The sequence below is a fragment of the Olea europaea genome, unplaced genomic scaffold, assembly GCF_002742605.1.
Source record: "Olea europaea var. sylvestris unplaced genomic scaffold, O_europaea_v1 scaffold311, whole genome shotgun sequence".
Classification (NCBI taxonomy): domain Eukaryota; kingdom Viridiplantae; phylum Streptophyta; class Magnoliopsida; order Lamiales; family Oleaceae; genus Olea; species Olea europaea.
This window is the reverse complement of record NW_019249854.1, coordinates 545,450-558,152: the sequence shown is the minus strand read 5'-3', so window position 1 is coordinate 558,152 and position 12,703 is coordinate 545,450. Positions and strand designations below refer to the sequence as shown.

General features: G+C 34.8%; 2 protein-coding genes and 1 pseudogene across 2 annotated transcripts in view; all 3 read right to left on the bottom strand.

Annotated features, from left to right (window-relative positions):
* Window positions 1-5,445, bottom strand: part of LOC111385234 (tocopherol cyclase, chloroplastic) — a 6,793-nt gene extending 1,348 nt beyond the window's left edge. The window contains 7 exon segments of the mRNA XM_023009608.1: window positions 1-101; window positions 652-749; window positions 1,451-1,620; window positions 2,404-2,480; window positions 2,984-3,063; window positions 4,319-4,563; window positions 5,120-5,445. The exon segment at window positions 1-101 is cut by the window's left edge and continues 53 nt beyond it. Of these exon segments, the coding sequence (XP_022865376.1) occupies window positions 1-101; window positions 652-749; window positions 1,451-1,620; window positions 2,404-2,480; window positions 2,984-3,063; window positions 4,319-4,563; window positions 5,120-5,364 (1,016 nt within the window). The 5' untranslated portion in view covers window positions 5,365-5,445.
* Window positions 5,446-6,976: 1,531 nt separating this feature from the next.
* Window positions 6,977-11,360, bottom strand: LOC111385265 (probable beta-1,4-xylosyltransferase IRX9H). The gene is made up of 5 exons (XM_023009642.1): window positions 11,108-11,360; window positions 9,550-10,843; window positions 7,763-8,012; window positions 7,404-7,605; window positions 6,977-7,296 (listed from the first exon to the last, which is right to left on the bottom strand). Exons 2-4 carry the CDS (start codon window positions 10,449-10,451, stop codon window positions 7,441-7,443), a joined length of 1,317 nt encoding a protein of 438 aa, XP_022865410.1. The 5' UTR covers window positions 10,452-10,843; window positions 11,108-11,360; the 3' UTR covers window positions 6,977-7,296; window positions 7,404-7,440.
* LOC111385212 overlaps window positions 10,451-12,703 on the bottom strand; it is a 27,382-nt pseudogene continuing 25,129 nt past the window's right edge.

The window sequence follows — 12,703 nt, the reverse complement described above, 5'->3', positions numbered from 1 at the left end:
GCATTTTCAAAGTTCTCAGTCAATCCTGGGAGCTGTCTCAATCCACCACCAACAGTCAAAGCAATTTCTCCACTTGCACCTTCAAAGACATTACATTGCACCTGTAGCACAGACCAGGCTTTAAGGATGTAAACATAATCGAAACGTCATGAATCTCAAATAATTCGAGTCACTGCCTCCGTGAAAAGACATTCACTTACAAATGAATGCCTAAAGAGATCTCTCTTTTATGGTGTGGATAAAAGCAGCGACAACCAAGGATTTAGGGTGTGTTTGAGCTCCATTATTTGGCATTATAATGAGATGAATAGTGTTTTTTTTGAAAAATGAGTGGTTGAAAAAATTTTGATTTGTGTAATATTATTTTATTGAAAATTGTGTGGTTAAAAGTACAAGAGAGAAAAATTTAATTTAATGTAATGAGAAATAATGGGGCTCAAATGGGGGCTTAATAGCAAAAGACATGATAATAGATAAATGGCACTATGCTGATAAGTGCATCTTAACGATGTAAGTACCATCAATTTCTGATGCTATTTAATTAAGACCCGAATTAAGAGTACACACGCTGCAGAAATTGAACCAATAAAGAGCTGACTGTGATAGTGCCTACGATACAGGAAGACGCCAAAAGAAGGGATAACAATATACCCAGAACCACTTTCTAGGGAAGGCACCACCCCAGTTCTTTTCACAATATGAAGGGGCATTTTGGAATTCAAACCTTTCACCATCCCATTCAATCCAACCTGCAGGAAGAAATCAGAAAGTAAATATCTGCTCCGAAGAAACAAGGAAAATAAAATAAAATCAAGGTCTTCTATCTTATTTACAGCAAAATAATTTGAGTAAAAGAAAACCGAAATGCAACAGGCATTGAATGAGATGTTATTGTCTACAGATTGTAACAATATTACAGCTTCCGAAGGATAGGACATTTATATAGGTCAGTTTCTTTTTTTTTTTTTTTTTTTTTTTTTTTTTTTTTTTACCCCTTCCTTTTAACAGGGCAGTTGATAAGTATCAGTTTGATCATTGTCTTGCATGACCTTTCCTTCTAAATTGCATGATGTAGATTAACCTATGATTCCCTTAATCCTATATTTGTTCCTTGCCCTTGTGGATAATTGGTGTTATACTCGTTATACAATTCATCTCAGATGAACACTACTGTGTATGAATCGAATGCTGTTATCTAGTAGGATACACTAGGACGGTAAACTTTGTTACTCAAAATGAATTGTTGTCAGAAATACATAAATATCTCGTCATCATACTCTCTAATCTTAAAGGATAGTAATTTTTGTAAATCAAGTGCATCTTTATGTCTAATAGTAGCTGCAAATAGAAGCAAGTGCATCTTTATTAAAGCAGTAGACAATCAGGAAATCATCAAACTCAATTTTAGCAACTTTTCAAGCAAAAGAGATGATGGTAACATCTTTAATACCTGTTGAAAGTCCACCTGCCATGCATATCTGCCAATGAGGTTCAAAAACAGGAAATGCCGCAAGCCATCCAGCCGTTGACTTTTGCTTTGACCCAACATTTCCCCATCCATAAAGGGGGCGTGTGCTGTACTCCCACCGTGCAGTCTTAACAGTTTCTGCATAAGGTGTCCTATATACCAAAGCCATATCAACAAACCAAAGTATAATGGTCAATTCAAGTCCAGAAAGTATAGAAAATATTTTGACAGTATACAGAGTTCAAAAAGAAAGAGTTTAGGCTAGTATTGAATTCTGATTCAATCATGGGCTTATCATTATTACACTGACAAATGAACCCTATGATGCACGTGACACGGACACGTGTGTCCAACACGATGTGTCAGATATACCGACATACAATTTTTCAAAAAAATACTGATACAACACGTCACCAAAACGACGATTAAATTCTTTAAAATTCTTAATTTATATTAATATAAATTTAGTTTTATACTTGTTATTAATGTTTCTTGTTGGAATCTTTTGAATATAGTACCTATTTGTTATTTACTAATAACCTAGGGTTAAAAATATATAACATTTTTAATGAAAAAAGAAAAATAATTATGGTAGAGTGTCCGAGGAAGATCGGTATCAACACATGTCGAACATAAATAAGCTACCCTAGTTAAAGTGTCCGCCCTACACAGAATGAACCCAATGCCAACCAGAAAATGAGAAAATAAATAAACAAATGAATAGTGAATATAGGTTCTTAATATTATAAAAGACTATCTATCCATATAAAGATTTAATAAAACGTAGAATCATTTAAACTAAGAAAAAACACAACTATCACTGACAAGTATTGCTATTCTAGTGGTCGCTTGAACAAAATCTAAGAAAATACTCACATCTGATGTAGAATATAATGCATGACGGAATTATAGAAAGTTATGGGAGAAAGGATTACCTCCCATCATCGCGGATAAACCCTTGGTGCCAAAGTGGGGTAACTTGAAAACCCTCCAAAACTCTTCGATTGAACTCCTGAACAAGCAAAGTGTAATACATCAACCTATGGCAAAATATGGTACATAATATCATGACAGGAATTGATCATTTGATGCTAGTGCAGATAAAAAGGAAGATATTCTCTTTATGAAAAATTGTCAGGCTAAAAAGTATTTGCAGCATGGATAATCCCTATCCCTATGTTTTGAAGTTTCAAGCTTTAACTAATGCAATTAATACATTATGAGGTAAGGATATAATGTTCAACGAAATGTCAGAAGACGCCATTTAAAACAAAGGTCTTCAGGAAGTAATTATACTTATACTAGTTATAACTAAAACTACCATACACCAGGCGATCATATTAGCAGATGAGATCATCATTTTCGTAGAACTAGTGAAGCTAGCTCGTTAAGGTGAAATTATTGTCAAGAAAACATTAACTCATTGGCTGTCTATCAAAAAGTTGACTCAACATAAATTACTCATGACAACAAAATATAAAAGCTAAGAAAATAATCGAGAGGAAGCATGCTGACCTGCGGAGGAACCTCATTATTCAGAGCCTGCATATTATTTTGGGCTATAAAAGTATTTCCAAGCATCAGTTCATTCCTACCTATCCACAGGCAATTATCAATAAGATAAGTGGAAGAACAGTTCTATAATAATGATCGGCAGTATGATGTATCATATGAATATCAAATAACGACTTGAGGTTCCGTTGAAGGTATACAATAGAAGGGGGATATAACAAGAGGGAAGGGTATCGGCCAGATATCCTTCTATCTTTCGAAAAGAACAAAGGAAAATAAATGTTAAAACTCCGAATCCGGATATAACTGAGGTAAATTTTAACAGTAAGTCAGTAACAAACGAACAAATATCCTCCCGAAAACAATTGATTTCAGTTGATGATAGAAGTTTGTGCTAGATACGGGTTAGGTTTAACAGCACCAATATATTAACTGGTTGTATGAAAAATGCAAGTACTAAACAGATTTCTGAAAGAGCAAATGGTATGCCAAGTTGAAACAGAAGAAAAAAATGAGCGTGAAGGGTAGGCAAGCCGTATCAGTATTCTAAAAGGCTCGCCTAGGAACGAAAATAGATAGTCAACTCTACTTACACTGCGTAAGGCGTGCCTTTTCTTTTTTTTTCCCTCTTTTTTTACAAGTGATTTTCTTCTTTTGAAATCAAACTCAACAAATGCTCAACCACTGCTAAAACTTAAAATGGAAATAAGTCCACCAAAAACCCCACCCTAACCCAAATCCCTTCAACGAACATAGCTTTCCATGTCCACGAACAAAACATTATTGATTTAGAGTATTAATGACTTTGAAAATTATGGTTTGTTGGAAACTTGAAAAATATGTATGAGTTCCTATAAATTTGCAAGATATGAGTTATTTTATTTATTAATTGGTCCATAATAATTAAATATATTGGAAATAGGAAAAGCCTTATTACGCCTACGAGCCTTTAGGCTTGCCACGCCTTACGCCTTTTAGAACCTTGAGTTGTAGGAAAAGTCTTATGAGGTCCCCTCTAGTCCAAAACATTGTAGGCAATAAACAAGCATCATGGCATCCAGATAAAAAACCTAGTCAGGTAAAAGAAATCTAACTGTAAAATTTACTTGCTTATGGTCAACCATAGGAGACCCTCCCTCCCCACCTAATTTGAGTGGAGCTCTTTGATATCTGACTACCTAAATGTTATGAAAATAAAGGCCATCTACAGTGTGGGGAAAAAAAAACATAATATATTGACTATATCGTGGCATAACCAATTCGCCCAAAATAGGTAATAATTAACAATTACAAACAACTGTTACCAGCCAGATATGAGCAAAGTAAATGAAGACATACTCCCCCAAAAGTTCTGAGATTCTTCAGTGTATTGGCAAATATACTTGTCATCAGCCCCTAGAATTTGAGCTCCAACTCCTGTAAATCGAGGTCCATATTGTGCCTCCTCTAGTCTGTTCAATCTCTTTGGAAATGCTGGGTTCTCCACAGAATACATGAAGCAGAAACTCTGCCTACATTCTGGTATTGACACCTTGAAGTACCAGCCCTCAAAGAATTTTCGAGGAGTACCATCGAAATGGTACCTGCATAAAAATAAACCTAAAACTAAATAAGTATTATAATGAACTGTAACAGAAACCAAAAACACTAGATACAATCCATAGCCAACTAAACAAAAGTCATTTCAATTTTACCTCTCCATTGCTTGGCTAATAGTTATGTCTATATTTACAAAGGTCACAGATAAAATTAACAATGTTTTCAATTTCCATCGCCATCCTTGTTTATCAAGTATGAGAAATGTAAATTAATTTTTACACTTAGGGATCGCATTTCGCTTGAAATTAATCCGGGCATGGCTTTCAGGGCTTAACTCGCATTCATGGTTGAAGCCAGGTCAACACCAGTAACATCATCANCGCTTGAAATTAATCCGGGCATGGCTTTCAGGGCTTAACTCGCATTCATGGTTGAAGCCAGGTCAACACCAGTAACATCATCATAATACAAATAAAACTTTACACACTTGGCAATTGACAGGAATTTTACGACTCCACTTAATAATTACAGCAACACTTTGAATCTTACATTAAATAGTATTAAGAAACATTAATAGAATTCGGAAATGATTGAAATTACCCGCTGTGAGGGGTTCGTGTAGGGCGATTAGAAGGTGTAGGTTCATAAGTAGGTTTTATACTGGGAGCCTCCGTAACATCGTCAATTACCGGCTTCTGAACATTAGGGAAATTAATTGAATTGGATTTAGACACGCATTTTAGTGCAAATGCATGTGGGGACATTGAAACTTGAAGTCTTGTAGCAGTTCCGAGAATTGGAGTACAAAAATACGGGTTTTGGGGGATTGTGCACATACGTTCCATTGATGAAATTTGTGAGGGTAGAGAGGACTGGTGGGTTATATACTCTCTCTCTCTCTCTGTATTCGGGTTGTGGCAGAGAAACAGAGAGGTGGTGGGATCGTGGGCACTCGGTATTAGAGCAGTTTGGAAGTGATTTTGAGAATTAATTTTTTGGGTGAAAAATTGGGCCCAAACATGCTCTTAATCCTAAGGAATAAGGATAAAAATTGGCAAAAAATTATAATTCAAATAAACTAAAAGCATGTTTGGGAGTGATTTTGAGAATTGATTTTTTGACCGTTAGGAGAAAAGTGGGGTTCACCTGTGATAGAAGAAGTCAAATATGACGGTTGAAATAATAAAATAACGGTCAAAAAATCAATTTTTTGAATGAAAAAATCGGGTCCAAACAGCCCTTAAATAAAGAAAAAGAAATAGGAATTGGAAAATAAAGAAGAAAAAGGGAATAAATTTTTACTCAAAAAATCCTTTCCATTTGAAATTGAATCGACGCTTAGAGGCCTTTTGCTGTGAGTAGCAGAGAAAATCTCCTACTGTCGGTAAGCATACATATATTTTAACCAATAATAATAATAATAATTTTATGTAATTTACGTTGTATTCAGTTCTAAATTTGATAATTTTCATACTTATGATACCAATATTATTTAGACATGAACTTCATTTGGAATGTTATTTGTAAGTATTTTATCTTTTCTAAGTTATGTCCAATTTTGTTACTCTACTAAATTTGTTTTAATCGTTTCTATATAAAGAAACAACGAAGAATTAATAACAAGAATCACAGGTGATTAATAATTTAATATAACAATATCGATTTGAGATTAAATTATAACTTCCAACATAGATTTACTTTATTGAATAATAGCCAACCAAAGAATCGAGTCTTTAACAAGGCTTAAATAGCAAATAAAGGACAAATAAAGTAACATCTTAATAAATAACTAAAAGACCTAAATAGCAATTTCATCTTACACCTTCAATCAATGGCTTTGAAATCAATGCAATGTCAACAATATATTGCATCAAAGTGCACAGAACAAGCACAAAACCTAGCTCAATATTTGAATTTTACAGAGACAAATAACCAAGAAATGAAAGAAAATATTGTAAAAAAGTCGATTAGAACGATTACGAATAATATGGTTGAGAATACAAGAAGATGACATATTAGGATTACAAGGGTAATGATGAGAAGAACACGAGATGAATGAGCCATGAAAAAGAGCAAGGAGGACAAGTGATTGGTTGGGAAACATGTTACGAATTACGCCTTGGAAATAAAAAGAACGAACACCCTCAATGTCAGAGTTGCATCTCTCGGCTATCTCGATTTTAAATATAATGGAGAAGAAGAAAAGTAAAGTTTTCTTCACTCACTTGACATGTTCAAACCACCTCCCTAAAATTTTGTAGATAGAGGTAACAAGTGTGTAAATGGCTCCACACAGCCCAACAAAACATCTAAGCTACACTTCGGATTTTGGAGAGAATAAGGCGAAATGTGATCTTGCATAGTGGAGAAAGAACGGAGTAACTTCCACTCAATCTTTACATACACAAACCTTTGTGGAATAAAGAGAGAGATATCATATATTCTCCACAACAATGATAAATGCAAGTGTTTGGTATAAAAAGAAACTCTATAAAGACCTTCAACAAAACAGCCTGATCTTGCACAACTCTAATCACACAAGTCGTATCAAGTTTTGCCAACCATTCCCCCTTTAATGGAGGTACGCACAGACTCAGTGACAGTACAGAAATAATATTCGACTTCAAGGAAATGAGGAATGATTGATTATAAAAAGGTATTGTCCAAATATCTCCATCTTCGACGCTTTGGACTCCAACAATGCTCTTTGAACGGGTAATAACTAAGCTTCAGATCTTGAATAGCACAGATGAATTTTACTTCTTGATCAAATTTCTCTGCAATTTAATAAAGGATAGATAAACACACGTCACATGAAAAAGGACTGAAACATATTACAAAAAATAAGAAAGATGAAAAATTAAAAATAAAGCACAATTCTTACCTGGATCCATGTTGAAATTCTAATTAGGCGAAAAACTTTATGCAAGGGGAACAATAATACTCAAGCCATTGTCTACAACCCGTATTTGAGGATGGGTATACAAGTCCTTGTCACGATGCCAGACCATAATAGTTTCAGAGTCTGAAGGAATGCATTCCATTTGGCTTTCGTCTTCCACAACTTGCTCGATAAATGTGCTTGCCTGCAATGCAAACAGATAATGTCAGAACATGAAAAAGATACAGATAACACATTTTTCTCTGTTCTTTCCTATAGTCTTCTTCCTTCCCTTTTAGGATTAAAACAATTCCATATAGAGTTAAAATTTACTGAATTCAAAGTCGTACTGAGAGACTCACTTGGAAACCTTCTTCAACTGTATCAAGGTGCCTGATTGGTTCGAGTGTAGGCTGGTTCCATTTCTTTGGGTCCCAAATAATAGTACTATTAAAAGCAAAACCAGACATCTCAGCATGGAATCTCCGAAATCTTTTTGTCATATCAGTCGCGTGCCATCCTATCACTTGAGAGCCATTACAAACTGGACCCTCAAATGCAACATGTGTTTCTCTTTCTGCTATCTTGGCCACTACCCAGGTACCGAACTGCCTGCATTTAGAAAATTATATTCTTGACACAAAATTTTCGATAAAAGAGGCACCAGGGACAAAAATAATCAATTTTTTCACTCCAAGATGAATATCACTGACAAGAATAATCAATTTGAGACTGAAATGTTCTGCCAGAGTGCATGGATTAAAAAGTTTGACTCAATGGCAAGATGTGACTCAGAATCACCTTCAAGGTTCACCCCCTTTACAGTAACTCAATTTTAAAAAGTCATTTGTATACACAACAAAACCGAAACATGTCTACAGCTCACTATCAGCAACTTATAGAACTATCCTTAAAAGCACCTCCAGTAAATTCAGTCCCAAATTCAGATTGCCTATCCGCCAAGAACAAAAACCTGAAACTTCCATACAGTATCACCATGAAGTATCTCAGCAATATTCCTAATAGACTATAGATACAATATTTTAATCATAGGGCATTCTATAAATTAAGACTGTGACAGTAGAAACAAACCTCAGAAAAGTAAAACTATAGCCAGCATGATTTGCCAACCCCTATGCAATCTATACAGATCAAATAAAAAGAAAATATTAAGTTTAAGCAAGATGTTGCATGATTACACTTTCACAAGTATTGAGAAAATATATATTGTTAACAATTCCACCAAAAGGACGGCACTCCTTTGACACGTTTAACTTTTCTTCTAACTTGCCTCAACGTTGAAAGCATGCTTCATATTTTCAACATACACATCTACATTTTGTTTTCACTATTGCACAATTCAAATAGATAGGGGAGTTCCAAACCAGCAGCAAGCTCTTTCTCACCCTTTCTAATGTTCTAGGCGAAGGCAGGTGGGGGGAACCCCAATAGGTCATCTTTTTTTATAACTCTGTAGGCTCAAAGACCCCTAGTTTAGGAAGGCACATGAGTCCTACACTATACTGAAGGTCCGACCGAGGTAATACTACATAGGTACCTGTACAGGTGAGGCTTTGGTCGGTCCAAGAAATGGTGGCAGCAGAGTGGGGAGTTAACAAAAGATATAATCTTATGAAACTTGATTTGAAAGAATCATGTTTCGTCCAGCTTTTTATTTTATTCTAACCATGATATCAGTGTTTAGAGCAGTATGATTGTCCTAGTTTTCTTTTATAATCTGCAATCAATTCTAATAAATATATCTTACAATAAGCTTTAATACATTTACCTTAAAAACTAAGCATGGTATTAGTAAATAAAGATACTACAGAGAACTAGCTAGTCACACCAAGCATGCATTTGTGGCACGAGAGCATAAGAAATTTGTTCACGTGCTAATAGTCACCTATATTGTTCATATTGCAACTTCCAAGCTAATATCATTAAGAAAGCATGCTCACAGATGTTGACACACTTTTTCAATTATTAACAAGCGAATGAGCATATCCTTTACAAGGTTCTGCAGTCTCATTGTGCTGATATAATTCAGAATCAGACAATATTATAGAGAAAATTTGAGTCCAGATTGCATAAGGAAACTGAATATATGCATGTAGCATATGGAGTTATTCATAAATAAAGGAAGTACCTGATTTGTCTCATTTGGTTAAACAGATTAACGGAGTATATGTTATCGTCATCTGCAAAGTAAACAATTCCATTGAGACGGTGTGTTTCAATATGTGAGAGAGCCACGTTCCTAAGGTGCACACCACTTTCTTTTATGTTAACTGAGTTCTTATTGCATACTAGATGCCTGTACATGACACCTGTTTTCCTCAATAAGTCAGCTATTTCCAATGACTGAGACTTCATCTCCACTACAATCCACAGAGAAGGATGTGGGATCAGTTTTAATGTGTTCGCCAGACGATTCATGTAGTATGCCTGAAGCGGACGAGCATATGTTGGTGTCACAATGATCAAAAGCTTATGGTGCCCCAAATTTGAACCTTCATAGATCAAATTATTCGAAACATCGTCATCAGAAATTCCATCTATTGGTTCAACACTCTCCCTTTGTGGCTCTAATGTTGTATTTTCATTTAAGGACAATCTGTCAACTACCACCACCGATGTCTCATTTCTGTGCCCACTGTCACCCAGACGGTTTGCAACTGGTTGGAGCACCTCGAAGTGGATAGCTTGGGGTTTTGACATAACATTGAATGATAAATTCAGTGCAACAAACGGGGTAAGACCAAACAAAACCCCAATAACAAAACATATAAAGAAATGCAGAAAAGCTCTCTGCCAAATTTGTCCCTTCACCTTTGACCTATCTAAGGGACGAGAAGATTGGGGTGAAAGAAGACCAAGTACAAAATATTGGGCTTTGTACAATGCATTGCCCAACGAACCCATTGACAAAGGGTAATTCCGACTGTTTGAAGACGACTTAGACAAAGGAGATGCAACTTGACATGCTTCCCCATTCATTAAAGTTCCCGGTCGAAGCACAGGAGATAATGTTCTCCTAATAGATGCCATCAGAGCCCCTTTAAAAATCCTGTTTTCCCCACAATCTGTTTTCTTATCAAAACATTCCAATATCACATAAACCAAAAATAGCACTCAGTTTCAGTCAATTCCCCAGTAAGTTCTACAACCTTGTACATATCAAACATAAAAAAATACAACAGTCCTGGCCTTCGCATTGAAAATGGCAACATCGAACTGATGATAAACCACACCCAAAAGCCAATAAATCTTCTTCATTGATTGTTCCTTTCCAAAATCAGAATTATAGTCTCTATGTTATATGCAGAGAAAAAATACCAAGACGAAATGCTTCATTAAACACATTACATCGATTTTCACTGTTCAGGCACTATCTTCAGTCTCCAAAATTTTCAGCAAACATTCAGAAATATTATTTCCTCCTGGGAAAGACAGTTGAAAAATCCAAATCAAAATGTGAACTTTTCTCTAACGTCACTACCGTAGGCACAAGACTATAGTGTAAATTGCTAGTCTATTGAAAAAAAGATAAATTTCTTCATGCGAAATGGAAACTTTCTCAAAAACAAGAAACAAATCTCCAAAAACCCATAAAAGAAACACGCATAATTATAAATGTATGCCTTCAAACAAATCAGATTTGAAGTTCCAAGTATCAAAATATGAGCTCAAAAGTTTAGTGTTACCATATATTTATCCAACGAGAAATGGGTCTTCAATTGTTCGTATCAACCTGTGACGCAGAGAATAAACAAGACCAAGCAGATTTCACTTTATGTCCTCGCTGTATAAACAAAAGACTGAACTTTTTAAGAAATTTGGATTGGAAATGAAATGGGCCAATGAAAGTGTGTTGAAATCTGTAGCGTTTTGAATCTGGGAAAGACAGCAAGAGAACAATTGTTTGTCGAACAACACTGAAAATCGTGTGTTGTTATGTGTGCGTCACACGTGAAATGGAGAGATCAGTGTTGCAGTATATATAGCACAAAACAGGAGGGCTGACTAAGTAAATATAATTTTGAAATATTTGCAACACCGGTCCTAAACTAATCCCCCAATGACAAAATTGTCCAAAATTTTGTTAAATCGTCACGTGATCATTCAATGTCTAATGATGGTGCCCAAAATTATATGTTTGCTAAATCAAATTGATGAAGAAAAAAATCTATAATTATTTCTAAATTGGTGGGAAGATTTTTCAAAATAACATTCCATAATTAGCATAAATATTGGAAAATGTTGAAAATATGTCAACAATACAAATTATCTAAGTTTAAAACGCCACAATTTCATTTAATTTTTTTTCTTTATTTTGCTCAACGAATTGTGTTTAGGGAAGTTGAATTCCACGCGAAGAAAAACACTAGTAAAAAATTGTACTTGCCTTTCTTTATTAATCTTGTTTCGTACAAATGTAACTAGTGTACAATAAAATAAATCCTAACGAGGGAACAAGAATGTACACATCGGTCCTTCTTAAACCTAAATTGAACTCTTCATATCTCTACATAAATGTTAGTTGTATCTTGTATCATTAGGAAACCTAATTAAGTTATGTCATTCCTTAATTCTTTGATTACGTGAAATATTTTTCTTTTTCAATCACTTGACAAGTATTAATGAAAATTGTTAAATTAGTTCTACTGAACCCTTTCGTCGATACAGTTACAACTATTTTCAACGTGATGACATTATGATCAATATATATGGATTTTCAATAATATCATACCAAGCATGTGTATTATTTTCAATATATAAGGATTTTCAATAATATTATATGAACTAATGGTCCAAGGCCATAACTAACATTTATTTTTATCTCCTTATTGAATATTTTCTATTTTGAACAGACCCATGATATATTTTGACGTCAGTGATATTTGTTGCGTAGCGGCGTAGCCTAATAAATAATTTGGCCCAATTATTGTCAAACCGGGCTCCAGAGCCTGCCCGCCCGAACTGGCATCGTCCACGATCATTTTGCAAAATTGACACAATTAGCATTCGATTTAGCTAAAAACGATTAATACTACAAAATCAGACGAGCTTCGAAAGCAAGAAATTTTTCGTGAACCTGAAATTCAATTGAAATATAGGGAAAAAAATGTGATTAATTAACTCGTTCGCTCCAACAATGCATTTTATCAAACAATTTGCAAATAAACAATTTGAGGGCATTCATAGCGAAAAGTCTAAATGCTAAAATTGATAGAATATTACGTAACTGGATCGAATTGTTGCCCGTTTGTGGGAATCGCATTACTGCTACTTATCGACTT

Coding starts and splice junctions, on each gene's coding strand:
- LOC111385265 (XM_023009642.1), bottom strand. CDS start 10,451: ATGGCATCTATTAGGAGAACATTATCTCCTGTGCTTCGACCGGGAACT. Junction 8,013..9,549: donor AACCAAATGAGACAAATCAG/GTACTTCCTTTA, acceptor TTCTAAATGCAG/GCAGTTCGGTACCTGGGTAG. Junction 7,606..7,762: donor CAGTTGAAGAAGGTTTCCAA/GTGAGTCTCTCA, acceptor TTTGCATTGCAG/GCAAGCACATTTATCGAGCA.